Source organism: Rhincodon typus, chromosome 3 (genome assembly GCF_021869965.1).
Source record: "Rhincodon typus isolate 14 chromosome 3, sRhiTyp1.1, whole genome shotgun sequence".
NCBI classification, from domain to species: domain Eukaryota; kingdom Metazoa; phylum Chordata; class Chondrichthyes; order Orectolobiformes; family Rhincodontidae; genus Rhincodon; species Rhincodon typus.
The window spans coordinates 73,922,415-73,948,425 of record NC_063334.1 but is presented as its reverse complement, the minus strand read 5'-3'; the positions used below and the strand labels follow the sequence as shown (position 1 = coordinate 73,948,425).

General features: G+C 39.3%; 1 protein-coding gene across 1 annotated transcript in view; it reads left to right on the top strand.

Annotated features, from left to right (window-relative positions):
• Positions 1-26,011, top strand: part of wdr36 (WD repeat domain 36) — a 165,001-nt gene that overhangs the window by 113,091 nt on the left and 25,899 nt on the right. The window contains exons 12-17 of the mRNA XM_048593664.1: positions 924-1,044; positions 5,764-5,829; positions 15,016-15,099; positions 16,069-16,223; positions 23,754-23,868; positions 25,291-25,456. Coding sequence (XP_048449621.1) covers positions 924-1,044; positions 5,764-5,829; positions 15,016-15,099; positions 16,069-16,223; positions 23,754-23,868; positions 25,291-25,456 — 707 coding nt within the window. The remainder of the gene's footprint in view (positions 1-923; positions 1,045-5,763; positions 5,830-15,015; positions 15,100-16,068; positions 16,224-23,753; positions 23,869-25,290; positions 25,457-26,011) is intronic.

Genomic DNA, 26,011 nt, shown 5'->3' with positions numbered 1-26,011 from the left:
CCATGCAGTCCACACCGACCCTCAGAGCATCCTATCCAAACCCACCCCCCTATCCTATCGCTGTAACCCTGCAATTCCCATGGTAATCTACCTAGTCTACATATCCCTAGACACCATGGGCAATCCACCTAACCTGCACATTTTTGGACTGTGGGAGGAAACTCATGCAGACACCGGGAGACAGTGCAAATTCCATACAGACAGTTGCCTGAGGGTGGAATCAAACCTGGCGCTGTGAAGCAGCAGTGTTAACCACTGAGCCACCATGCTGCCAATGATACAGTTTACAAAGTTCTTATGATGTAAAACTAATACACAAAATCATAAAGTACTTACTTAAACAAATAGTTAAAGCATACAAAAATGGTGAAGTAATGAAATATTCTTAGGCACTCAGTAATAACACAATCTTGAGTCATGTAAGTCTAAAGGATAAATTGAAAGTTAAAAAGTTAAATAAACATTGTTACAAAGTTAACTCTAATAGATTTAAATTTAGTTTCCTTTCTTCTGAAACCAACAAAATAAGACCAGTGTCGAGCACAGTCATAATCATGGATCGTTTTCAATCCCTCCCTACATTCTTTGTTACCTGAGCTGTTATTGAGCTGGGTGGATGTTACCTCACCTTATTTGATCTTAAGGTTTGCATGTTGTCACAATCATGGAATCAAAATAAGCTGAACAGGGGCCCCTCGGCATTTAATCCTGTAACTGGTCTTTGTCAAGTGAGGTAAAGCAGAGTCACGTGACATTAAAATACTAAATTCAACATTGGTTACAGTTAAGCAGAATAATATATTAGATAAATCAATGAATATGCTTTAATTATAACTAAACTAAATGAATCACGAATGTTGATTTCCTGACTAATCCTACATCTGTTTTGAAATGACTATAAATGTATTCCATTTCATGGCCAGGTCTGGATTTTTGATGCTCCAGAAGGTGGAGGTCGACTTTTACGTTGCCGTATGGGTCACAGTGCCCCTCCGACTAAATTAAAATATCATGGATCTGATGGACAAAATATTCTTAGCTCTGGTAAGAATAGATATTTCTTGCATGTTATTGCTTAGTCTTCAGTTATTTGATTATATAGTAATAAATCTTCACTTTGTTGACAGGTTCCTTGGTTTGTTTAGATTAAACATCACTGAAATGTAACAAAAATGAAACTGCTGAATATGCCCTGAAAGCAAATGCTGTTAACTTAATTGAAACAAAGAACTGCGGGTACTGGAAATCTGAAGCAAAAGCAGAAATTACTAGAAAAATTCAGCAGGTGTGGCAACATCTGGAGAGAAAGCAGAGTTATGACTAAGGGTCACTGAACTCGAAGCATTAACTCTGCATTTTCTCCACAGATGATGCCAGATTTCCTGAGTTTCTCCAACAATTTCTGTTTTTGCAGCTGTGAAATTAATTAATGTTTGTTACCTAACATCATTCTGCACACATCCATATCATCAATGTTGCACATTTATTATGAAATATCTTTTGACTCCATGCCATTGGACAATTAGGCACACTTCTGCCAATGTGTTCTTTATTTTTCCAAATAGTTTCCAAATAGAACAATATTCAACAAATGAGCATGAAAGGTCTAAGAGTTCACTGCTGTCTGTAGTCAGTGGTAAAATCTGTATGCAAAGATGCTGAACAGCAGACTATCGCCATACTATAACAAATTTAAAAAGTAGTGCTGTATGTTTCTCTTACTAGGAACATCTGCAACAGTCACACAATTTGATCTCAAGATTCCTCCAAAGCTGTGTTAAAAAGGATGTGAGATAACAAGGTGTAGAGCTGGATGAACACAACAGGCTGAGCAGGAAAGCTGACGTTTCGGGTCGAGACCCTTCTTCAGTAATGGGGGCAGGGAAGGGGATTCTGAAATAAATAGGGAGAGGGAGAGGCGGATAGAAGATGGATAAAGGAGAAGATAGGTGGAGAGAAAACAGACAGGTCAAAGAGGCGGGGTTGGAGCCAGTAAAGGTGAATGTAGGTGGGGAGTTAGGGAGGGGGTAAGTCAGTCCGGGGAGGACGGACAGGTCAAGGAGGCGAGATGAGGTTAGTGGGTAGGAGATGGGGGTGGGGCTTGAGGTGGGAGGAATGGTTAGAGAGGCGGGGACGAGCTGGACTGGTTTTGGGATGTGGTCGGGGAGGGGAGATTTTGAAGCCTCCGGGGAGCTTGGGGACCGCTTTGTGGAACACCTACGCTCGGTTTGCAACAAACAACTACACCTCCCAGTCGCAAACCATTTCAACTCCCCCTCCCACTCCTTGGACGACATGTCCATCCTGGGCCTCCATCATTGAGAATGGGGATATTTGTAGAGCCACCTCCAACAGTGAGTTGTTTAATTGTTCACTATCATTCATGACTGGATGTGGCAGGACCGCAGAGCTTAGATCTGACTTTTTGGTTGTGGAATATCTTAGCTTTGTCTATCACTTGCTGCTTACGCAGTTTGGCACACAAGTAGTCCTGTTTGGTGGCTTCACCAGGTTGCCACCTCATTTTTAGGTGTTTTTAGAAGAGTTGCTTTTCAGTAAGGTAGGAGAAGAGGACTGTGGGGTGGGAGGGAGTGCAGTATTTAAGAGAGCGTCTTCAGTCTCTAGGAACTATGGGGAATGTGGCTGAAACCTACTTGATCACGTTAATAATATTTTTACATGGTACTTCAAAAACGCATCTTCATTTATGTAACGTGTTGAACTTAAATAACTTAAGTATAGGTTACTGGACTGCTTCATTATGTACAGTTTCTTGTTTATTTTTGGATTCACTTGTGGGACATGGGCATTGCTGACTGCCAGCATTTATTGCCATCCCAAGTTGTCCTTGAGAAAATGGTGGTGAACTGCCTTCTTCAAATGTTATAATCCACATGCTGTAGGGATTGACCCACTTTTACGGAGGGAATGCCAGGATTTTGACGCTGCAACGCTGGGCAGTTTTCCACGTTGTCGTGTAAATGCTGGTGTTGTAGAGGTACTGGAAGAGTTTGGCTATGGGAGCAGAAAGTTCTGGAACTTAAGTCTTCAGTACTATTGTTGGAAGGTTGTCTGGGCCCATAGTCTTTGCAGATTCCATTGCCTCCAACTGTTTCTTGATATCATATAGAATGAATCGAATTGGCTGAAGACTGGCATCTGTGATGCTGGGGACTAATGGAAAAGGTAGAGATGAATTATCTACTCATCATTCTTTAGCCAGAAGTGCTGCGAAATCTTCATGACTATATGTGGCAGGACTGCAGAGCTTAGATCTGATCCAATGATTTTGGGTTTGCTTGGCTCTGTCTATCACTTGCTGCTTATGCTGTTTGGCATGTAAGTAATCCTGTTTGATTGTTTCACCAGGTTAACACCTAATTTTTAGATATGCCTGGTGCTGCTCCGACACTCTCCATTTGTACCAGGATTGATCCCCTGGCTTAATAGTAATGATTAAGTAGGGGATCTGCCAGGCCATGAGGTTGCACACTGTGCACGGAGTAGAATTTTGTTGCTGTTGGCCCACTGTGCTTCATGGATGCCCTATCTTAACTTGCTCGATCTGTTTGAAGTATGTCCCATTTAGAATGATAGTGCCCACAACACGATAGAAGGTATTCTCAATGTGAAGACAGGACTTTGTATCTTAAAAGGCTGTGTTGTGCTCACTCTTACTAATACTGTCATGGACAGATGCATCTGCAGCTGGCAGATTGGTATGGATGAGGTCAAGTATGTATTTCCCTCTTTTTGGTTCCCTCACCACCGGCCACAATTTTAAGAGAGCTTTTGGAATATATTTCTTAATGGGATATGAGCGTTGATGGCAAGGCCGGTATTTGTTGGCCGTCCCTAATTAGCCATGAGAAAGTGGTGGGGAGTTGAAACCCATCATTCTGCAAAATAGAAGCACTGCTGTACTTCTGTGCTTGGTTGTACTTGTGCATAATCCAACAAGGTCATTTTTTTAAAAAATACTTTGGATTTCATCCTTTGTTACAGCACTAACTACATTGGATCTGAAATACTGAGGTCACTTAGTGATTTGATGCAAATGTATTGGGTGCAGTCTTGACAGAAATAGAATACAACAATGGAAACCTAATGTTATGACCCACTTGAAATCTAATAATTCCACCCATTTGAAGTGGCCTAGGAATATTTACATTTCACTACAGAACATAAGTGCATTAATTACTTGATTCCTTGTTACAAAAAAAATGTTTACATATTATTGTCTTTGGTTGCTAATTTTCAGACCTTTTTGTTTTCGCCCACTCTCAACTCTCTGCATGTTCCACCTAAAGGAAAATGCAAGGCAACCTGGCAATACACATGATTTAAACATGGACCTTTCCTTGACAAAACTGAATGCTGGTTAGACCAGCCCCTGTTTCCTACCACGTTGAGTCTATAGATCCAGTCAAAAGATTGTAAATCTACTTGCCAGGCGTGACTAAAGCTCAATGTCAAACTCCTCAAGTGTGAGCGGCACAGTGGCATAGCCACAGCTGCCTCACAGCGCCGGGCACCCGGGTTTGATTCCAGCTTTGGATGACTGTCTGTATGAAGTTTGTGTGTTCTCCCCCTGTCCGCATGGGTTTCTGGCAGGTGCTCTGGTTTTTTTTCCAACAATTCAACAATGTGCATGTTAGGTGGATTGGCCATGCTAAATTGCCCCATAGTGTCCAGAGCTGTGCAGGCTAGGTAGATTAGCCTAGGTGGGATTATGGGGATCGGGTGGGGGAATGGGTCTGGATGAGTTGCTGTTTGGAGGGTTGGTGCAGACTTAATGGACCAAATGGCCTGTATCTGCACTGTAACGATTCTATGATTCGACACCCTACTGTTGCCCTTTCTACACACCTTGACACAATTTTGGAGTCTGACTTCCTTCCCCGGGTGATGTAGAAAGATGAATCAAAGCAGCTCTGGGGTTACAACCACAACCAAAAACAAAAGTAGAAATTGCTGGAAAAGCTCATCAGTCTGGCAGCATCTGTAAACAGAAGTCAGAGTTAATGTTTCAGGTCCAAGAACTGGAGAAGTTCCTGGTTATCAAAAGTACCTTCCTACCTATGCCCCTCATAATTTTATCAGGTACTTTTATTAGGTACCCTGTCAAATTTCTCTGCCTCAAGTAATAACAACTCCAATCAATTTGAAAAATATTTCCTCATAGCTCAGACCCTCCAGCCCAGGCATCTGATGTATCTCCTCTGCACCCTATCTAGTGGAATCAACTTCTTCCTCTAACGCAATGGCTGGAACTGTATGCAGTACTCCAGTTTGGCCTGACTAGCCCTTCATATAACTATAGCTTAACATTCTGCTCTTGTATTCTGTATATTAGCTAATAAAGGCAAGTATCCCAAATACCTTCTTACCCACCCTATCTACCTGTCCTTTTACCTTCAGGGATCTCTGGATGTGCCATGCCCTTCTAGTCTTTATCACTTTCCAGGTTTCTACCATTTAGAGTATAATCCCTTGCCTTGTTAGCCTTCTCCATGCACATTACCTCTCTTTTCTGGGTTCAATTTCATTTGCTACTGCAGTGCACACCCGACTCTTCAGTTGATGTCTTCCTGTAGTTTATGGCAATTCTCTTCACAATTTACCACCTTAGTAATTTTCATGTCTGTGAATTGTATAATTCAAATATGCTGCATATCTGTACTTTTGTGCTATTCCTTTTTTTATTCAGGTTTTTCTATATGGACTTCATTCATTTCTTCATATTTGTTTCTTTTCATACAGGGCGTGATGGAACTTTGCAGTCATTTTCCACTATTCATGAACGTTTTAATAAGAGTTTAGGACATGGTAAGTTTAGTTGACAAGCATGATAAATGTGTTAGTTATCTTTTTTCGATATAATTGAAATAGATCTTTTGAAATGTGCAGCCAATTAATCAAATAGTAACAAAAGTATTTCTATTTTTAATGCATTCAAAATATTTGTCTGCAATTACTTTAAACATTGCTTGATAAAGGTAATATTATCTAAATGGTGAGAGGTTCCAGAGATGAGATGCAGAGGAATCTTAGGGTTCTTGTGCATGAATTACAAACAGGTAGTATTTGGTGCAGCAAGCTAAGAGAATGTTGTTATAGTTTATTGTGAGGGGAATTGAATACAAAGGTAGGGAGATTATACTGCAATCGAGGGCATGGGTGAGATCACATGTGGAGTACCGTGTACGGTATTAGTCTCCTTAAATAAGGAGACATGTAAATGTATTTGAAGCAGTTCAGAGAAGGTTTCCTAATACTTGAAAAGGTGGTGAGAGAAGAAGGGTCCCGACCCAAAATGTCTGCTTCCCTGTTCCTCTGCTGCCTGGCTTGCTGTGTTCCTCCAGCTCCACAATTTGTTATCTCCGACTCCAGCATCTGCAGTTCTTGCTATCTCCCTTGGTAAGGTGGGTCGTCTTATGAGGAAATGGTTGAACAGTCTAGGCGTGCTTGATCTTCTGGGACAATTTGATTGAAACACAGATGATCCTGCGGGATTTTGACAGGGTGGGGAAATAATATTCCCTCTTGTGGGAGAATGAAAATTACTTTTCAGTTGTGAAGGTGTGACATGCAGATTCTGTCTGCAAAGGAGGGAAAAAAATATAATGCCATTCTTTTAAATGTCTTCTCTGAAAAGACTGCATTTTTAAATTTTTCTTTATTTTTATGGACTAGGGCCATGGAAGGAATTGCTGCACTTTCTTTTTTAAAAAAAAAAGTTTGTTATTTGAGAGTTTCATTTACGCTGCTGCTTTCTTCAAGTGGTGGGGGTGGAGGAGAGATAAGCCGGCCCAGCAGTAGGATGTGCACAGATTAAGATCTGTGTAGCAACAGATTGGTTTGTACAGTTTTGATCAGTGATGGGTGCCAGAGGCCATCAGCCTTATGACAACTCTTTGACTGATTCCTGGGTAATCAAAAGGCTGGTGTGTGTGAATAATAGAGGTGGAAGGCCTCTGGACTGGAAGAAGCAGGGTCTGTCTTTTTACCTGTATGGGTAAAAGTAACTAAAGGATGAAGAAAGCCAGGTATTTTCTCCTGATAGCTGATATAAGATGTTGTTTTTAACCTATAACTAATCAGCTTTGTAATCAGTGTGTCAGTAGCCCTGTGCTTCTTGAAAAGAAGTGAAAGAATCCAGGAAGGTTATCAGAACAGAAAGCCTTAAGCAAAAGGAACATGTGCTATTGAAATGTGTTTCCTAGTTTTTTTCCTGATCATAAGTGGTTTTAAAAGAGAGTATAGTTTCAATGAGTAGAGCTGTGTATAAATAATTATGGTTTCTTTTTCCTGTAGTTTGTATTTATTTATTTGGAATAAATTCTAGTTCTTATTAAGTATGGAACCACCTCATCAGTGTTTATCATAGGTCTGATTTCAAAGGACAGGTAAATTGGAAACTTTGTATATTCTGACTAAATCTTAAGCTTCTGTGGTGGCCCCAGGAATTGGTGGTGCACTTTCACCAAGTAGGTTCTGAATATAGTTCAGTTCAAAAGGCAGATACAAACAAAACTCAAATCTAGGAGTGTAGATCCTAAATGCTGAAATTTCTGTTCTAAATCTCTCCAGCTGTTTCTTCTCAATAAAGCGCTTTATTACAAATCATTTTGACCACTTGTCATAACTTCTCTTGTGTGCCTTGGTGCCACATTTGATGTACTAATACATCAAGTGCCTTGGAACATGCCTAAAATGTGTTTAGGAGTTTTTGTTTGGCAGAGTCGTTGGGCAAGAGTCAGAGTCATAAAGCACAGAAACAGACCCTTTGGTCCGACCAGTCCATGTCTGGAGTCAAATGTGGCTAGACCAAGAAAGGATGGCAGTTCCTTCCCTAAAGGATGTTAGTGAACCAGATAGGTTTTTTTCCAACAATCGACAATAATTCGCAGTCATCATTAGACTCTTAATTCCAGATTTTTATTGAATTCAAATTCCATGGTGGCATTTGAAACCAGGTCCCAGGAACAGTACCTGGGTCTCTGAATTAATAATCTAGTGATAATACCAATGGCCATCGCCTCCCCTGGTATTATGAGCTAGTCGTGATGTGGACGTAGGAAAGTCAGGACTAATAAAACAGCACACTTATTGGTTGAGCCCAGACGTACAAGTTCAGATGGAAACAGACACCGTACCTGCTGGAAATCGCTTCACTGAACTTAAACAAAACAGCTGAAGGTCACCGATAATGTTAGTTCCCAAACTGGATAAATGCAGTCGTGAAGACAGATTCAGACCAGTTCCCCGATTCAAAGACCGTATTGATACGGTTAGTGGTGTCTCATTTCTATGTAAGATTGATCTACTGAAGGGGTATTGGAAAGTCTGTTAACATCAAGGACTAAAAAAAATTTGTTTTTGTTACAGCGAATGGCATACCAATGTTTTATGATGCCATGTGGGCTAAAGAGCACTCCAGGACATGATTCAAGTTGTAGCTCAAATTTGTAACTATGTAATTTATTTACATAATGTAGCATATAGTAGCACGTGAGAAGAGCATATGAGACAGTAGATGCTCTGTTTTAAGCAATTACAATAGCTGACTTAGTGATATTTGGAAAAGCAAGAGTAACTTACCTAGGACATATTATTGGAAAAGTATTATCAAGGGCAGTGAAAGTGAAGACTGAAATGAAATTCCTGTTCCTAAAATTAAACGAGAAATCATTATTTTACTTCAAATTTGTCCGCATTTCTGTAAGATAGTTGTACCTTTTTAAAGAATTTGTTAAAGAAACATGCAAAAATGGTACGGTCAGCATAATGTCAAGTAACCTTTGAGACACTGAAGACAATCTTAAACAATGAACCAATGCTGTTACCCTGCCCCCCCCCACCGTCCAATTTTTTTCCTGAACATCGAAGTGACAGCTATTAATAGTGACTTAGGGATGGGACAGTCTTTTTACAGAATGATGAGTTGGGAATAGAGAGGCCAGTGAAATAGTTCTCTAAGAAATTAAACAGTATCAGAAGAAGCAGTACAATACCATGGGGGACAAAAAGACTTTGGGATTTTGTTGTTAGCTCTTCAACACTTTGAAGCCTGTGCTCAACATAATAACAAGGAAATGCTAATTTACACTGATCATAAGCCATTAGCTTTCATTGAGAATTAAAACTTGGAATGTGAGATTATTTGGAGTCTTTTGTTGCAACTGTTTAATATAAAGAGCTATTCATGTTGCTGTTAAAGATAACGTAATTGCAAATGCATTGACCTATGTGAAAATTTTGGAATAAGTTTAAAGTTCTAAGAAATGCTCAGATTGGATAAGGTTGTATAACTGGGTTTAAATGTATGTAATTTGAAGAATCTCTATTTATTTTTAAAAATCTTTAATTTTTGGATGACTTTCGGAATGGTGGTGTTTGATGTCTAGTGAAATCTTCATAGATAGGGTAGCCCAGCACATCAGTGCAAAAGATGAGGCTGAAACATTTCCAACCATCTTCAGCCTGATATGCCAAGGAATGTGCCTCCTCCAGAGCTTCCCATGATCACAGATACAGCCAATTCCATTCATTCATGTAATACCAAGAAACACTGATGCGCTGACACTACAAAGCTCTTGCACGTTGAAAGCATTCTGCCAATAGTACTGAGGATGTATGCTCTAGAATTAACTGGGCCACCAGCTAAACTGTCCCAGAATAGCCACAAAACTAGCATCTACCCAGCAATATGGCAAATTGTCCAGCTTTGTGCTGTGCAAAAATGCAGGATAAACCCGATCTCGTCAATTTCCAACCTGTCAACTCTTGATTGTCAGTAAAACGATTGAAGGAGAAACCAGCAATGCTGAGAATCAGCTCATGCTCAGCAATGAATTGCCCATGTATGTTAGTTTAGTTTGGCTTTCGCCAGGGTCACTCAATACCTGGTCCAAACATGGACGAAAGAGCTGAATACAAGAGGTGAGGATGACTGCCCACAGCATCAAGGCAGCATTAGAGTGGGAATAGTGTTGACGACCCCCAGCAAAACTGAAATTAATTGAAATCGGGTGAATGCTGTCACTGGTGGGATTGATATCTAGCACTACAACCTACAACTTATTGACCTCCAACAACCTACCTGCTTGTGTTTGGAGGTCAATCATCTCGGGCTCAGGATATTACTACAGTGTTTTGTTCATGGTAGTACGCTCATACCAACAGTTTCCAGATGTTTTATCAATGGCCTCTCTTCCAGAATAAGGTCAGAAGTAGGGATATTAGCTGCTATTTGACAGTATTCAGTTTGCAGCTCCTCAGACACTGAAGAAATTTATGTCCATATAAGATGATGTAGATCATATCCAGGCTTGGACAATTGCACCACACAAGTTCCAAGCAATGACTGTCTCCAACAAGAGACAGAATCTAAATATCTCTCTCTGACATTAAGGCATTACCATTACTGAATCTGGTTATCAACATCCCGGGAGCTACCACTAACTAGAAATTGAACTGATCGAGCTGTATAAATCCTGTGGCTAGAAGAGCAGGTCAGAGCTGGAATTTGTCTCCTGACTCCCCAGCATTTATCCACTCAGACTGAATTCAATAATATGATAGAACGCTTCCCTCGTGCCCAATGAGTGCTGCTGTAACAAAATTCAAATTTTAATGACAAGCAAGATAAAGCAGCCTATTCATTTATCCCCCATCTGCCACCTTCATCATTCACCCCTTTCGTCACCATCACAGTGGCAGCAATGTGTACCATCAGTAATATGCCCTGCAGTAATTCACTACAGTTTCTTCACCAGCGCATTACAAAGAACAGGGCAGCAGTTTCATTGAAGCACCACTACCCTGCGACTTCCTTTCTAAATCATTCACCATCCTGATTTGGAACCAGTTGCCACTCCTTCATAGTCATTGGATCAAACTCCTGTAATTCCATTCTGAACAACAGTGTGGGTGTAACTACACCATATGGATTGCAGTAGTTCAAGAAGGCAGTTCATATAACCTCCTTAAGGGTAACTGAAACTAGCCAATAACTGCTGGCCTAACTAGCGATGTCCACATTCCGTGAACAAATATTAAAAAGTGTAGTGGGTGAAATTTAATGCTATTGTGGCTGATGATGCATGAACTGTAAAATACTACACAATTTGGAAGCATGCCTAAATGCTGATGAAATCTTGACCAATCAAAAACATAAAACGTGAATAAATCAAAGTGTAACTTGTGTGTCACTAGGTTCTCCCTTAAAACTGTGCTCCTGGAAATTACAACTTTAAGTGAAATAACTTTGAAGTAAATCACATTTTCCCATTGAACCCATTGTGCATGGAGTAGTTAAGATTCTGTAGGGCCTTTCAGAAGAAAATGTGCATCAAGATCAATTACATTATATTACTAAATTCCAATTTGGTAAATGAAATAACTTTTTTTTACAATTATTTTTTAAAGAAATATGACCAGTTTCTACTTATGGTACATCCTGCTCACTTTTGATCCCTCCTTCCCAAATTACCTGCTCATCACACATCCTGTTTTCTGACTGCCCTCCTTCATGCTGACCCTCTGGTTTGGGGCCTGTCTTATTCTCTAACCAATTCTCTTGCTGCTGACCCTCCAACCCCTGGCCTCTGCTGCTCCCTGACTCACCCTGTCACTGATTTTTCCCTTTGCTAAACCTCCTATTCTCCAATTCTCCTGCTTGCCACTTATCTCTCATGAACTTGCATTCCAGTTCAAAATCCAATTCTGGGGCTGTAAGGTTGTGAAAGTAAAGGTCCGGGTGGTGCAAAAGAGTTAAGGTTGTAATCGATAAATTTTAAAAATGTATCCACCTGCCTGTTTCTTCTCCTGAACCGGGGCTGTGAGTGAGTGCTCTGGAGAAGAATGGTGAAAAGGCAGGGTGAACAGCTTTCAGAGTTTGAGCTACGTTTCAAACTGGTCTCAAGAACTTGGTCCTCCTGACCCCACCCAATTTATTAATTTTTTGTCTTATGTGGAAGAGTGGTGGATTACTTACTAACAGTCTATTTACCTCTGCTCTTGAATGAACTTTAGTGTCAACCTTCAAGAAGATACTGTGGGGGATATCAAAGTGGCGGCTCAACCAGGCTGTCTTAAACTTGGTTAGTAAAGGCTCTTTGAGGCAAACCATGGGCAGCAGCGCTGTTCCTCTTGCTTGCCATCGCTCATCTCTAGAGCTGTTGCATGAAGGATTCCAGACAGGGAAGCAGCTAATTGGAGCATTTAAAAATATTAGTTAAAACAGCACCAGATTGACTGTTGTGCACCATCATGGTCTGCACTTTCACGACCCAGATCTCCAACTTTGTAGGAGCTCTGGTTCAGGAGAGGGAATTGACGATTGAGAGATTTTGTAGAACAAGAAGTTGAGTCCGGGAGCACAAAGGGCATTCCATGTGACCCTATGTCAGACAAATGAGAAGCAACTTTAAAGTAGGTGTTGTGATGCTAAATTTCTTCACCCAAAGAGTGGTGAGTCTGTGGATTTCTCTGTCACAGAAAATTGTTCAGCAAAACATTGAATGTTTTCGAGAAGGAAGTGGGTTTCTTCTGGGTGCTCTGGTTTCCCCTCTTCGTCCAAAGATGTGCAGGTTAGGTGGATTAGCTATACTAAAATGCCCATAGTGTCTAAGGTGGGAAATGCAGGTATAGGGGTGCTATTTGGAGGGGTGGTGTGGACTTGATGGGCCGAATGGCTTGCTTCCACACTGGAGGGATTCTATGATCTATGAAATGGATTTAGTTCTTGGTGCTAAATGATCAAAGGGTATGAGGGGAAAGCAGGAACAGGATGCGAAGTTGTTTGATCAGCAATGATTGTATTGAGTAATAGAGGAGGCTCAGAGCTGAATCGCCTGCTCCTCCCCTTATTTTTTATGTTTGAGCGGGCATACAGACCTCATTAACTGACAGTGTTAATGAGCAACAATGTTAATGAGACTTGCATTCATTGCATAGTGCAGTATCAAGGACAATACTCATATGTGCTTCTTGAATGAAGAGGTCTAGAGTTTTGACAGATTGGACACCTTGAGTGCAATCACTGGAAAGCTGAAATGGTAAAGCAAATATGCTTAATTACATATCCAAAACCACAATAAAATAGAAGTTAGAGGAGTGTGTGCTCAAACTGTATTGTATTTTAGACTATGTTTTGATGACTATCAGTTCAGTTAACTGTGGCACTATAAAAATGTTTGGCCCTTCAAGGTAGAGAACAGTCGCAAGTCTGTTTTAGTAGCATTGGTAGACCCAAGTTGTGTGAAAGGTTGGACCATCTTTAGGTCACAGGAAGGGGAAGAGAGAGATATTGAAACTCTCAATTCCCTTCCCTTTTCTCTGTAAATGGTGTAGTATAATTTTTTAATTAGGGTAATATATGTTCCCGAGTTAGTATGTGGTCAAAGTCACCAGCAGTAATCTTTTGTGGACGTAGACAAAGGTTATTAATTCTCTTTACACACACACCAGAAACATCTGTTGCTGCTACTTCAACACACTTCAAACACCTAAAAGGTAAAATTACAGAGAAGAGTACATTTTTACCAAATACTGAAACCAAACAGTGTACCTAGCAGTTCACCATTTTGTATGAGTCCAGTGAGGAATGGACTTCTTCGAATCTCCTGTTTAAGTTCAAGTGAGCTCACATGACTGAAGTCAGAATCTGGATGAATTTGTTGAGTTCCTTTTGAGATAAAAGACTATTCAGCAAGTCATGTGTATGTCCCACTAGTACTTGGAACTTAATGAGATTTCAAATTTCTTTGCCTATGAACTGACTTTTTGGAGACCAGCTAAAGAAAACTTTCAAAGACTGCCTTATAGTCCTTTTAAAAGGTGAACTGATATAACCTTCTGCAATTTTTATTTTGCTGCAGTTGTTTTGCATACTGCGTGATAACAGGCAGGGTTTGATAAGGGTTTCAAAATTGGTATAGTTTTGACAGCATAATGAATGGGCATTGTTATACAATTAAAGCATTTGATAATCTTTATTCATTTCAGTGTTGTCATGCTTCAGGGAGAGCTTTAGACTGCCTTTGTAATGTTTCTCTTTCCTCATTTGGAATGTCTGCTGTTTGAGACTTGAGTAAACAGGATTTGGCGGAGGAGAAACTTTTCAGTATTGGGACAGGATGTTCTGTCCATTGTAGTTGACTTTGCAGAAATTTTGCCTGAATGCTTGAAAACTACCTTCAAGAAGGATGTGACATTCATTAAATCCAGAGAATGCAGTTCATGTATTGCTGGTAGAATGTCTCTAGCACTCTTGTGTGTCACTGATTGTACAGTTCAGAACTCACTACAGTAAACCACTATTTTATAGCGCCTCTCAGTTCTGAAGAAGTGTCGTGTAGACTCTTCACAGTTGCCACCAGAATCTGCTGCATTTCTCCACCACTTTCTGATCTTAAGTCTGAGCACCAGTATCTGTGACAGCTGACTTTATTTGATCCCACTGTTTTGAAATTGTGTTAGGTACATGAAGATACCTAAATTGGATGTGAGCCTCTCCACCGCAGGATAGAGTTATACTCATTGAAGAAAACTTTATTCTGAAAGTACTAGTTCAAATTGAATTGTGATTAGGGCAGAAGGTTTACCTCGCAAAAGGTAACTTTGGCATTAATGTTGGAAATCTACCTCTGAGTCAATATGTGGAATAGATCTTCAGTGAGCCAATGGAAGCAAAAATCCTTTATTTAAAAAAAACTAGATGGTGCTTTCAGGATGGACTTTATGGCTTTCCTCATCTATGTTCTCTCGTGGTTTATTAGCAAAGACCTTCACGGAAGTCAATGACGCTCTCATTGACCAGGGAATGGCACAAAAAACATAAGTTAAGTAATGGAAGGAAGAATGGCTTATTACAGCAGAATAATAAATACATATGCTTATTTGATTTATTAAATATAATACCTAAAATTGTACTCCTTACTCCTTTCTATAGAAGTATGTACAAACGTGGTGTTTCTGTAATCAGGTGTATATTTTTTTTGTTTCAAGGTTCAATTAATAAAAAGAAGTCCAAAAAGAAAGGTTTGAGATATGACACCAGGAAGCTACCACCTATTACTACATTTGCTTCAGGTAATGGTATATCTGCGCCAATTCTACTTTTCCACTTTAGCATTAGATTGTAGACGATACAGTGTAAGAGTAGAAGTAAGTCATTCAGCCCATCAAGTTCCCTCCGCCATTCAGTGAGATCATGGCTTATCTTATAAACCTAAAATCCACTTTTTCTGCCTTTTTCCAATAACCCTTGATTCCATTACTGATTTAAGCTCCTCTACTTTTCATGTCAAAGTGTGCAAGTTCACAATTTCCCACATTATTTTCCATCTGTCAAGTCTTTTGCCCACTCATTTAACCTATGTACATTCTTCTAAAAGCTTTCTAAACATTTCTCAGCACTTTCCTTCCCACCTATTTTGTGTCATATGAAAACTTGGTTACAATACATTTATGTTCTTCATCCTGGACATACGTAATATATTGTAAATAATAGTGGCCCCAAAACAGATCTTTGTGGCACTCCACTAGTTACAGGTTGCTATTCTGAAAATGCCCATTTAACTAAACTCTCTGCCTTCAATGTAATGCAATGAGTGTATACTACCTCTAAGACCATGGGCTCTTGTTAAGTAATCTGATAGTTATGATAATGTGTGGTACCTTATCTAACACCTTCTGAAAATCCAAATATATTAGATCCACTGTTTCCTCTTTTTCCATCTTGCTTGTTAAAGAATTCTAGTAAACTTATCAAGCATTATTTCCCCCCCATAAAGCCATGCTAACTGTGAATCACAAAATTGTTACTGTGCAGAAAAAGTCCAATCAGACAGTTGTGCCTGCACTGGTTCTATTATCTGGTGCCAATCTCCTGCATTTTCACCATAATTTAAATATTTGAATATTTTAATATTTCTTTAAACTTAACTATAGATTTATGTTCTAATTTATCTCCATGTATTTGTTGCTGTGAATGTTTCTGTTTCTGTTTCTGTTTCTATCATGTTGGTGATGAATCTACTTTTGATTTTGTTATGGTAGAAACAGCACGTCAGAGTTATTGGGATGGAATTGTTGCCTGCCATCAAGGGTATCTAATCAGCACAACGTGGAATTACCAGAAAACCTCTATGGGAGCACATAAATTCGACCCTAGACCATTTCTTAACGATTGTACGCTGGATGTATATTCCATGGTATGTACATATGCTCTGTTTGAACAGCTTGTTAGCTTAGAGTTACAGCATCATTATGTTTCCATGCGGTTTTGGAGCAGATCTGTAGCTCGGGTTGTGGGTGTTGATGTTGATCGGCTCGCTGAGCTGGTTTGTTGTTCTGCAGACATTTCGTTACTGTGCTGGGTAACATCCTCAGTGCTGCACTGAGGATGTTACCCAGCACGGTAACGAAACGTCTGTGGAACAACAAACCAGCTCGGCAAGCCAACCAACCTCAATAAGTTTCTATGCGTTTTATCTGTGGAAAATATAGACGGAAACAGTCAGAATTTATTGATAAGGCATTTCTCCTCTGCATAATAGGCTTAAGCTGTCCAGCCCTGAACTAAAGAGATCTGAATGATTTGAGGCAAAAATACTTTTGACTGCACTATTTTTTTTATTCCTCTTTCACACACCTGGATACATTTAATTTTGCTGGAGTATGGTCTGTAGTAGTTGAACATCTCAACAATTGACCAGAACCAACATCTAGCTGACTGATAAGATGTCATAGCAAGGATGTTCACTTCCAGAATATGCAAAAATTTGGAATTGAACGAACTGCGTGCTGTTATTTTAAAGACCTGACACATAGCCAAATGGACTGAATGGCTTTGTGTTCCAAGAAAGACTCATGGGAACCATGAGGGTTTGTAAGCATTAACAGGCACTTCAGGCAATCTTACTGCTGGTATCACCAAGCATTGTGCAGGATCTGCGTTCCTGTTGGGACTGTTCAGATATCTAACCAAAATGTGACTGAATGGTGAAGTAGGCTCAAGAGGACTCTTTGCTCAATCGTTTAATGGGCAGCTTAAAAAAAAAAAATTTAAAATGCTCGCCGCTTGAATGTTCAATGAGTGCAAATATGTACTTCCAAAATGTGAACAAATTTTAGATGTTATCTTTCAGCCCTTGCTCTGGTTGTACACTCCCTCCTCAATTTATAAAGTTCTGGGTTCAAACCATGCTTCAGAACTTGAGCATGTAATCTCGGTGATATTTCAGTGCAGTGGGAGTAGCTGCGTTGTCAGAAATGTTGTCTTTTCAATGATACATCTGTCTGAAAGGCCATATATAACGTATGTTGCGAAGTTGGGTAGAGTATTTGTGGATTGGAAGGCAGGACATTAGAATTTGATGTTTGTAAAATGATGGGGCGGAGTAGGTGGGGAGGTAGACTGCATGGTCCCTTTAAAAGATGATGTGTTTCTTTAAGCTTGGTGACTTTTTTTAAAAAAAAAGTCCGCAGGCAGCAACAGATGCACCGAGTTCTTGAAATTGAAACATTTTATCAAAAGGCTATACTTTCCATAGAATCCCTACAGTGTGGAAACAGTCCCTTCGGCCCAACGAATCCACACCAACCCTCGGAGCATCCCACCCAGATCCATTTCCCAGACCCACCTAATCTACACATCCCTGAACACTGTGGGAAATTTAACATGGCCAATCCACCTAGCATGCACATCTTTGGACTGTGGGAGGCAACCAGAGCACCCGGAAGAAACCCATGCAGACACGGGGAGAATGTGCAAACTCCACACAGTTGCCCAAGGGGGAATTGAACCCAGGCCCCTGGCGCTGTGAGGCAGCAGTGCTAACCACTGAGCCACCATGCTGCCCTTACAGTTAGTAGGCGAAGCAGCATTTTTACCAAGACAACAGGCTTTCAAATTTAGCCAATTAATTTAAATCAGGCCCTAGATACCAAAACCCAATTAAATTTAAATCTGATGGTTTTGACAACCTAGGATCAATCCTGTTATAAGAAATTGATAGGTCATCAAGGGTATAAAAGAAGAGGTTATTTGAAAATTGGGGTGACAGTGAACTGCCGTCTGAAGAGAAGCTCACTGGCTGTCTCAAAAATCTCTAAGTTTTCTGAGTAAGCACCATCTAAATAAAAGTACTGCAGGCCTCTTAGCTAATATTTATGACACAAGAATTCGACGGAGAAAGGCGTTCCTGACTGGAGGACGGCAAAGAAAGCCAAGAACATTCCAGAAGACTTATTCTGACTGTAATTTCTAGAGATTAAGTATTTTTTAAATTCTTTTTATTACTTTTGTTCACACAAAAGTATCTTGTATCTATTGGAACAGCATACCATTAGAATTGTTATTCAGAATAGTTAGTAGTTAACGGGGAATTGTTCACTTTGTTAGTAGTTCTGCTACTTTGTTAACTATTAGAGTTAGATAAATAAGTTGTTACTTGTTCATTGTAGAGTGACTGTCAGGAGTTTATTTTATTTTGCCTCTCCTTTATAACTGATTGGGAGGTGGGAGGCAGGTTATGCCATTTTTCACATTTCCTTTAACAGATTACGAGGTGAAGCGAGCTTCTCTGGGGGGGTTTCGGTTTTAATTATCAGTGAGGTGTTGACCTCTGCTTTATAACACATTCTAAGGCAGAACTTGACGAGCTAGTCAACATTTATTCCTCAGCCAACACCACTAAAGTGTTTTAGTTGATCATTTATCTCCTTTTGCTGACAGGTTGCATGCTGTATCTCCCTACATTGTATTGATCATGCATTGAAAGCAATTTGTGAAGGATTTTGTTTGAAGGAAAGCTGCTGTAAACACCCAGCTCTTACTATTTTACTCGTCTTAACATATAATCTGCAAATTTGTTTAAGGATTAAAAGTTTCATTACATGAAATAAATATCTATTTGCTACTGTACAACAGTGCAATTATCATTAATATCTTCGGATATTAAGGATGTATTGTTCGGGTGGTATAAGTGTATCTAATTTGGCAATTTCCTCTCTCCGAATTACATCATTGCAGAACTTTAGAGCTTCAGTTATTCTTGAGTACTTTACTTATAAGAACTACTTATAAGAAATTTGAACAATATTATTTGAGCACTTCATTATATAATCTGGAAGGCTGCAATTTTAATGGAGGAAGCCAAGCAACCAAAAGACTGAGATTCTAATATGATATGATATTAAAGGAGAGGATCAGTGATACATTGAGAATGAAGCCAAGAATTGTAGATTCAAGGTAACCGTACAGATGGAGACCATCCCACCCATTGAGTCCATTCCAGCTCTCATGAGCAAATCCGTAAGTTTCAGCCCCCCTCTCTATCCCTGTAGCTCTCAAGTGTCCATTGAATTTCCTTCTGAATTCGTTAACTGCCATAACTTGCAGAACTTCCACTACGAAGCTGTAGACAGACCGTTCCAAATTATTACCATTTGCTTTATAAAAATTTTCTTTCTTCATTTTCTTTGTACCCCTTGTCTAAACTGTTAAATCTGCGTCCCCTAGTCCTTGTACCATCAACCAATGGGAACAATATTTTGTTTTATCTTGTCTAAACCTCATGTTATAATTTTATGCTTCTCTGTCAGATTTCCCTCAATTTTCTTTGCTCCAAGAACTACAAGCATCTTAATCTATAATCAAACTGGTAAATCTTACCTGCATCCTCCTAGATCTTTGCACCCTTCTTAAAGTTCGTAACCAGAAATTAAAGCATTTCCCTCAACGTAGCCTAACTAGAAATTTGTAATGATTCAATGTAGCTTACCTGCTTTTGTACTTTCTACCCCTGTTTCTGAAGCCCATGCTGAGCTTGGCTAGCTCAGTTAGCTGCCTGGCTGCTTTATAATGCAGACTGATGCCAACAGCATGGGTTCAATTCCGTACTAGCTGAGATCACCAAGAAGGTTTTACCTTCTTGACCTTGTCCCTTTTCTGAGACCGGGTGACCCTCAGGCTAAACTCATCACCAATCATCTCTCTTACGAGAGTAGTCCTCTATAACTATGGTGACTTGTGAAGCCCAAGATCCCACAGGCTTTGTTAACTACTTTCAATATGTCCTGTCACTTTCAAAGATCTTTGTACATGAACATCCAGGTCCTACTGGACCTGAATTAGAGTTGTATGATGAAATATAATGAGTACTGCTGAAAAAAGGCATATTTTATTAATGAAGTTTTCATCTTCTGCTCATCAATTGATTGTCATTGAAATTCTTAGCATAATCTGTGATAAATAAAGCACATCAAAGCCACTTTTCAAGATGATAGCTACCACGATTGCTACTCTGTCTACCCCTTTAAGAATTTTTGTAAGCTTCTATGAGATCACTTCTTATTCTCTTAAAACACATCCAGATTCCTCAATCTCGCCTCATGGGACAGTCCCACCATCCCAGGAATAAAACTGGTGAGCCTCCGCTGCACTCCCTCTTTACTAAATTTATCCTGCACTGAGCAAAGAAACAGAACTGCACACTCCATGGTCTCGCCATATTCTACACAACTGAAGTCCTTCTTCTTTAATCTGTACTCAAATCCTCACTCATACCATTTTGTCTTCTGATTTGTTTGCTGCCGTCTATATGCTGACTTTGTGTCTGATGAACCAAAATACCTAGGTCTCATTGGACACCAAAACTTTGCGATGTCTCATCATTTTAAAAAATACTCTGCACCTTCATTCATCTGACCAAGAAATTATTGTTGTGAATGCAGCCCAGTCCATCATGCAAACCAGCCTTCCATCCATTGCCTCTGTCTTTACTTCCTGCTGCCTCAGGAAAGCAGCCAACATAATCAAAGATCCCTCCCACCCCAGTTATACTCTCTTCCAATCCCTTCCATCAGACAGGTTATCGGAATCTGAGCCGATGTGAAATTCCTTGTAGCCACAAATGTTTTTGTAAAAATATGCTGTGAAGTACTTGCAGCTCAGATAAAATGATGAGGAGAAATTAAGGCGTGTCTACAGCAAGGGAAATTGAGGATCCCAGAAACAATGTTAATTGATGTCACAAAGCCAAAATTAAAGTGGCACAGGAAGATTAGAAGCTTAACCACACAGATCTAATGGAAGAGGAAAACTAGGAGATGTTTGCAAAAATGGGCAGCAGATCTTTCATTAGAACTATACTGAAGGCAAGAAGCATTTAGTTAAATTATGTGGAGCAGGAATCACACAAGGAAAAAACCATTAAAGAAGTAGAGAGATCTTACAATCCCAAGATGTGGCTCTAAAGAAAACTGTTCACATGGTGGGTGAAGCAAAAGTCTGGAATGAACACACATCAATCCTAAGAGGAAAAGATCAACCTTGGCATTGGATATCAGCAGAATCTTTTCATTTCTTAAAGTGGAAAAACCATTTAAAAAGTGCTGAGAAACTAGTATGGTGAGTAGGAGGCACCAGATACTAAAAGTCCCTGTCAGCACTGTGGCTCAAAGAAGCCTCTTGGATACAGACAATTTCTAGCTATTAAAACTGCCGTTTTTTATGCAGTTGGTCACTTTCAGAAAATGCGCTGACGTGGGGTACAGTCTCATAAAAACAAGAAATAATATCTGCACAAAGAGGCTTGAGTTAAAACAGTCTACAGTAGAAGGAAAACCTTAAATTTTCTTGGGGAAATAGGTGATTCAGACCTTAGATTTGATAAGTTGATGTTCATGTTGTTGGTGATCTAGCGAATTTTAAGTTGGACACTGGGATGATCATCACTGTTGTCGGATTGTGAGCCATGGTTAAAAAAACTGTCTACAGCTGACAGCAGTACAACAATGTGATCTATGAGGCTTAGCAGTTAACATTAGGTAAGTCCAGGTATATCCCAAGCAACTGTCTAATATGAGGAATGCCAGATAGTAGAAAACTTGTATGTGCATCATAGTCAAGATTCTCGCTCTTAAGTGGAAATGAATGTGTGATTTCAATCAATTTTTGAAAAAAGAGTTAAATTAGCTAATGAAAAGGAACAGATGGTTGTCTGACAGCTAGTAGAAGATCTCATAGGACTCCCTAGACGTGATGGAACCCAAACAGAAAATAGAAATCATTGAGATTAGCTATGTTATTATAAGAAATCTGAACAATATTATCAACAAGGTGGAAACCTGTGACTGTATTGGTTTGGCAGGAATATTTTCCATGGCTATAATACTGAAGAGAGTTCATTCTACAAGAATCAGCAAGGTTTGCAAGGACACAGAAGCATGAGCTAGCCAGTGAGTCATGTATCCCAGTTGTGTTAAACTGACATGGCTTTATTTAATCAATGTCATTCAGAGTGCAACACATCTTGGTGAATTGTCACGATAGGTTCAAGTCTGATATTAGATGCTGACCTGACATGGCAGAGACTGTTGGTTTGAAGCAGAATATTTTATTAACTTATGTTTCTGGGAAGAATCCTCCGTAATAGTGACAGAGATCATGCCCAGCAAGAAGTAAATCTCAAGTAATAGAACTGGGGAAGGTAATATGTTGGTTTCACCAATAATACAATTGTTGAGGGCAAATAAGAATATCAAACCCATCAACAAGTTGAAGTAAAGAGTCCGTGTAGTTTGGCACACATCTCCAGACTGATTGAGAACAAAAATCTGCTGACACAGATTGAAGATATGGTGCATTTAATTCTATAGAAGCCTGCTTTGAGAATGGACAATCCAGTGTCCCAACGATTCAAGATACTACAAGGAATAAATTGCCTGTTTTGGAGATTGAGGATGCTGCAAAATAAGATTTACTTATTTCAGCAAGGAAAGCATCCTCTGAAGGAAATCCAGGAGATTAAAGGTCTTCCAGTTTAGAGACCTACAAACTTCAGACTGTGAAGGAAGGCATTGAGTTCCAAGTTCAAAGAGAATACATTTCGGTAGAGTTGTGAGACCTCCAGATTGCCTGAGTTTGTAAAGTTAGAGTCTTTGGAAGATTTTCCCTCTTTTTTCATTGAGTCTAGAACTAAGGGCACAGTTTTAAAATTAAGGGTTGCCCTTTTAGGACAAAGATCAAAAATTTTTTTTAATGATTATGTGACTTTGGAAATCTCTGCCTCAGAAGCAAGGTCATTGAATATATTTCAGGTGGAGGTAGATTACTTTTTGTATGAGGGAGTCAGAGATTGTTGAGGTACATAGGAAAGTTGACTTTAAAAGGCAAACAGATCAGCCATGCAATTCTGTGCAAGATTTTTCTCTCAAAAGCCTATGTTTCACATTTCCAGATGTTCTTCTATTCTCTCCTTTAGTAAGGATTGCACTATTTTTCCTATACTAATGGTAAGCAGACTGGCCAGTAATTCCCTGGACATGTTTCATCACCCTATCTAATATAGGGAATTAGAATAACTAATCACTAATCATCTGCCACTACATTTTTTTCTAACCACTCACCTGAAGACAGTGAAGAAAAACGGCGTAAAAAGAATGAAGGAGATGGTGTATGTAATGTTGTTGAGAAAAGAAATTTATTGGTGCTCAAGAAAGTTCAAAAGTAGAAATAATTACATTGAAGGAAGATAAAGAAAACAAATAATAATAACAAAACTGAAATCAAAGTCAAATGTTTCCATGGTTCATGCCCAAATGTCCAGCAAGGCAATGATGAAAGTTCATCCTTTTAATTTCTTTATTGCTTTTTGCAAATGCAATATATTTTATGGTTGAATTGAAGCATTTTAAAAATTATCAGTACTTGTATATTAATTTTGTTGCATTCTTAGGCTGTGGATATTACATCTTGTGGAAATTTTGCTGTTGTTGGCCTTTCTTCAGGCCATGTGGATGTATATAACTTGCAATCAGGCATCCACAGAGGACAGTATGGTAAAGAAAAGGGTAAGTATAAAGACAAGATAATGATTGGAAGTATTTATTTGCTTTAATTGTTTTTTATACAGACAAATGGATGCAAACAATGAAATACAGAAATTGAAGTGGATTGCTAAGCGATGCGCAAAACGCTCTTTATTCCCCTCCGTGTGGGAACATGTTGTTAGATCAACTTGCGTGACAGCATAATGCAAAATATTTGACAACTGATCATTTTTGACATGAGCTACTGTAGAAATTTATTCAAATCAAAAGCACTGCCCGCATAAATGGCTTGTTTTCTCTATCTTTTGTAATCAATGTTTACTTAAAATTTTGAAAATGATCAGAGCAAAACACCTTCACACCAGAATTAAACAAATGAACCTTCTCTGGACTAGCTTCAATGCCAGTAATCTTCCTTTAGACAAGAGGGCAAAACTATTCACAGTAATCAGCTGACTAGTCCTACTAATGTGACCTTGTATAGTTTAAGCAAGAATTCCATATTTTTTCACTTTGAAAATAATAGCTGATGTTCATTTACCTTCTCTATTATCCACTGAACTTGGATTTTTGCTTTGGGATTTGTGCACAGGGATCCCTAAATCCCTCTGCAGCTTTCTATAGTCTCTCTCATTTGCATAATATTTAGCTCTTGTATTGTTTTGACAAACCTTGTATTTTCCCACGCTATATCTCCTCTGGCAAGTTTTCTTCTACTCATTTAATCTATATCCTGCAGATTCTTTGTCAAGATGAGTCTTCTTGTGTATTTCCAGATTGCTGGACCATTCAACTTTCAGCATCACAATAAAACAATCTTTTCCCTATCAGTTTTAATATACAAGACTTACCTGCTCTGCTCTACTGGTAAAAAGACCAGTTAATTGCTGTGTAAGGATGAACTCGGGGATCCTTTTGATGCACCTGCTTTAATACACAACCACATGGAGCATTCATTTATTGAGCTAGGGTGAACGTTCTAGGCAAAATTTAAGCCTACATTTACCTTGCATTTTATTGTAGTGTCCTAAAGTGCTTCAGTACTTTATTTGAAATGACTTGGTGTATTGGCTATGGTTATTTTGTGCTGATCTACCCCTTCCTCTTCCCCATTCCAATTAATTTGATAACTGCTTTATTTCTGATGGTGTTCACTGAGGAAGGAACTTAGACCCAGAAATGGCACAGGCTAATGTGGCCTTGGTTTAATTTCTCATCTAGAGGACTGTACGTTCAGCAGTGTAGCAGCCCCTCATGCTGCATTGGCTATTATAGATGATAGTCATACAGCATGGAAACAGACCCATCGGTCCATTCTAACCAGGTTTCCCAAACTAGACTAGACCCATTTGCACTTGAAAGTTGTTTCAACTTCATTAATTGAGTACATAGTATTATAGTTTTATTCAAATGCTAACATGACTATTCACTTAATTTCCTAAGCTCATGAAGGCCAGATCCGAGGGGTTGCTGTTGATGGACTGAATCAGCTCACAATTACTGCTGGTGGGGATAAAATGATCAAATTTTGGAAGTTTAAATCAAAGGAATTGATTTACACAACAACACTAGATGCATCGCCAACTAGCATTTTGCTACATAGAAACAGGTGAGAAATACTTTAAAGTATTCTCTTTTTAAAGTCAAGTTATCTACCCATGCTTCTTGGAATTGATTTTTATGTCATCTTAACTTACCTGTCCAAGTGCCGTGGGCAGAAATATCTCAAAATGGAAAAGTAATAATGAACATAGTCTTCAATTATTTATAATTGTTATAAGGGCATGTCCCAAAATGAAGAATAAAATACTTTTGGTTGATCTCTGTTGGAATTACTGATCCTATACTTATATGTGTGCATCTATTGTCTGAACAGTAGTTACGCACATATCATAAATTGTTGCTATTCATGTTCCTGATGGTAGTGTAGAATGACCACCTGTCCTGGAAAGTCCAGAGTCCCCCAATGATTGGTGCAAAATATGCTAAAAGGCATTTAATACCCATGGCGTATGGTGTTCCCAAGCAGTAGGATAGTAGTAGAGTCCATTGCCATTATGTGCATCAGTATTGGACAGTTTCAGGTCATTACAGAGCCACCTGGAAAAAAGAATGTAACCCCCCCCCCACCCCCCCCCCCCCCCCCCGCCCCCCCCCCCCCCCC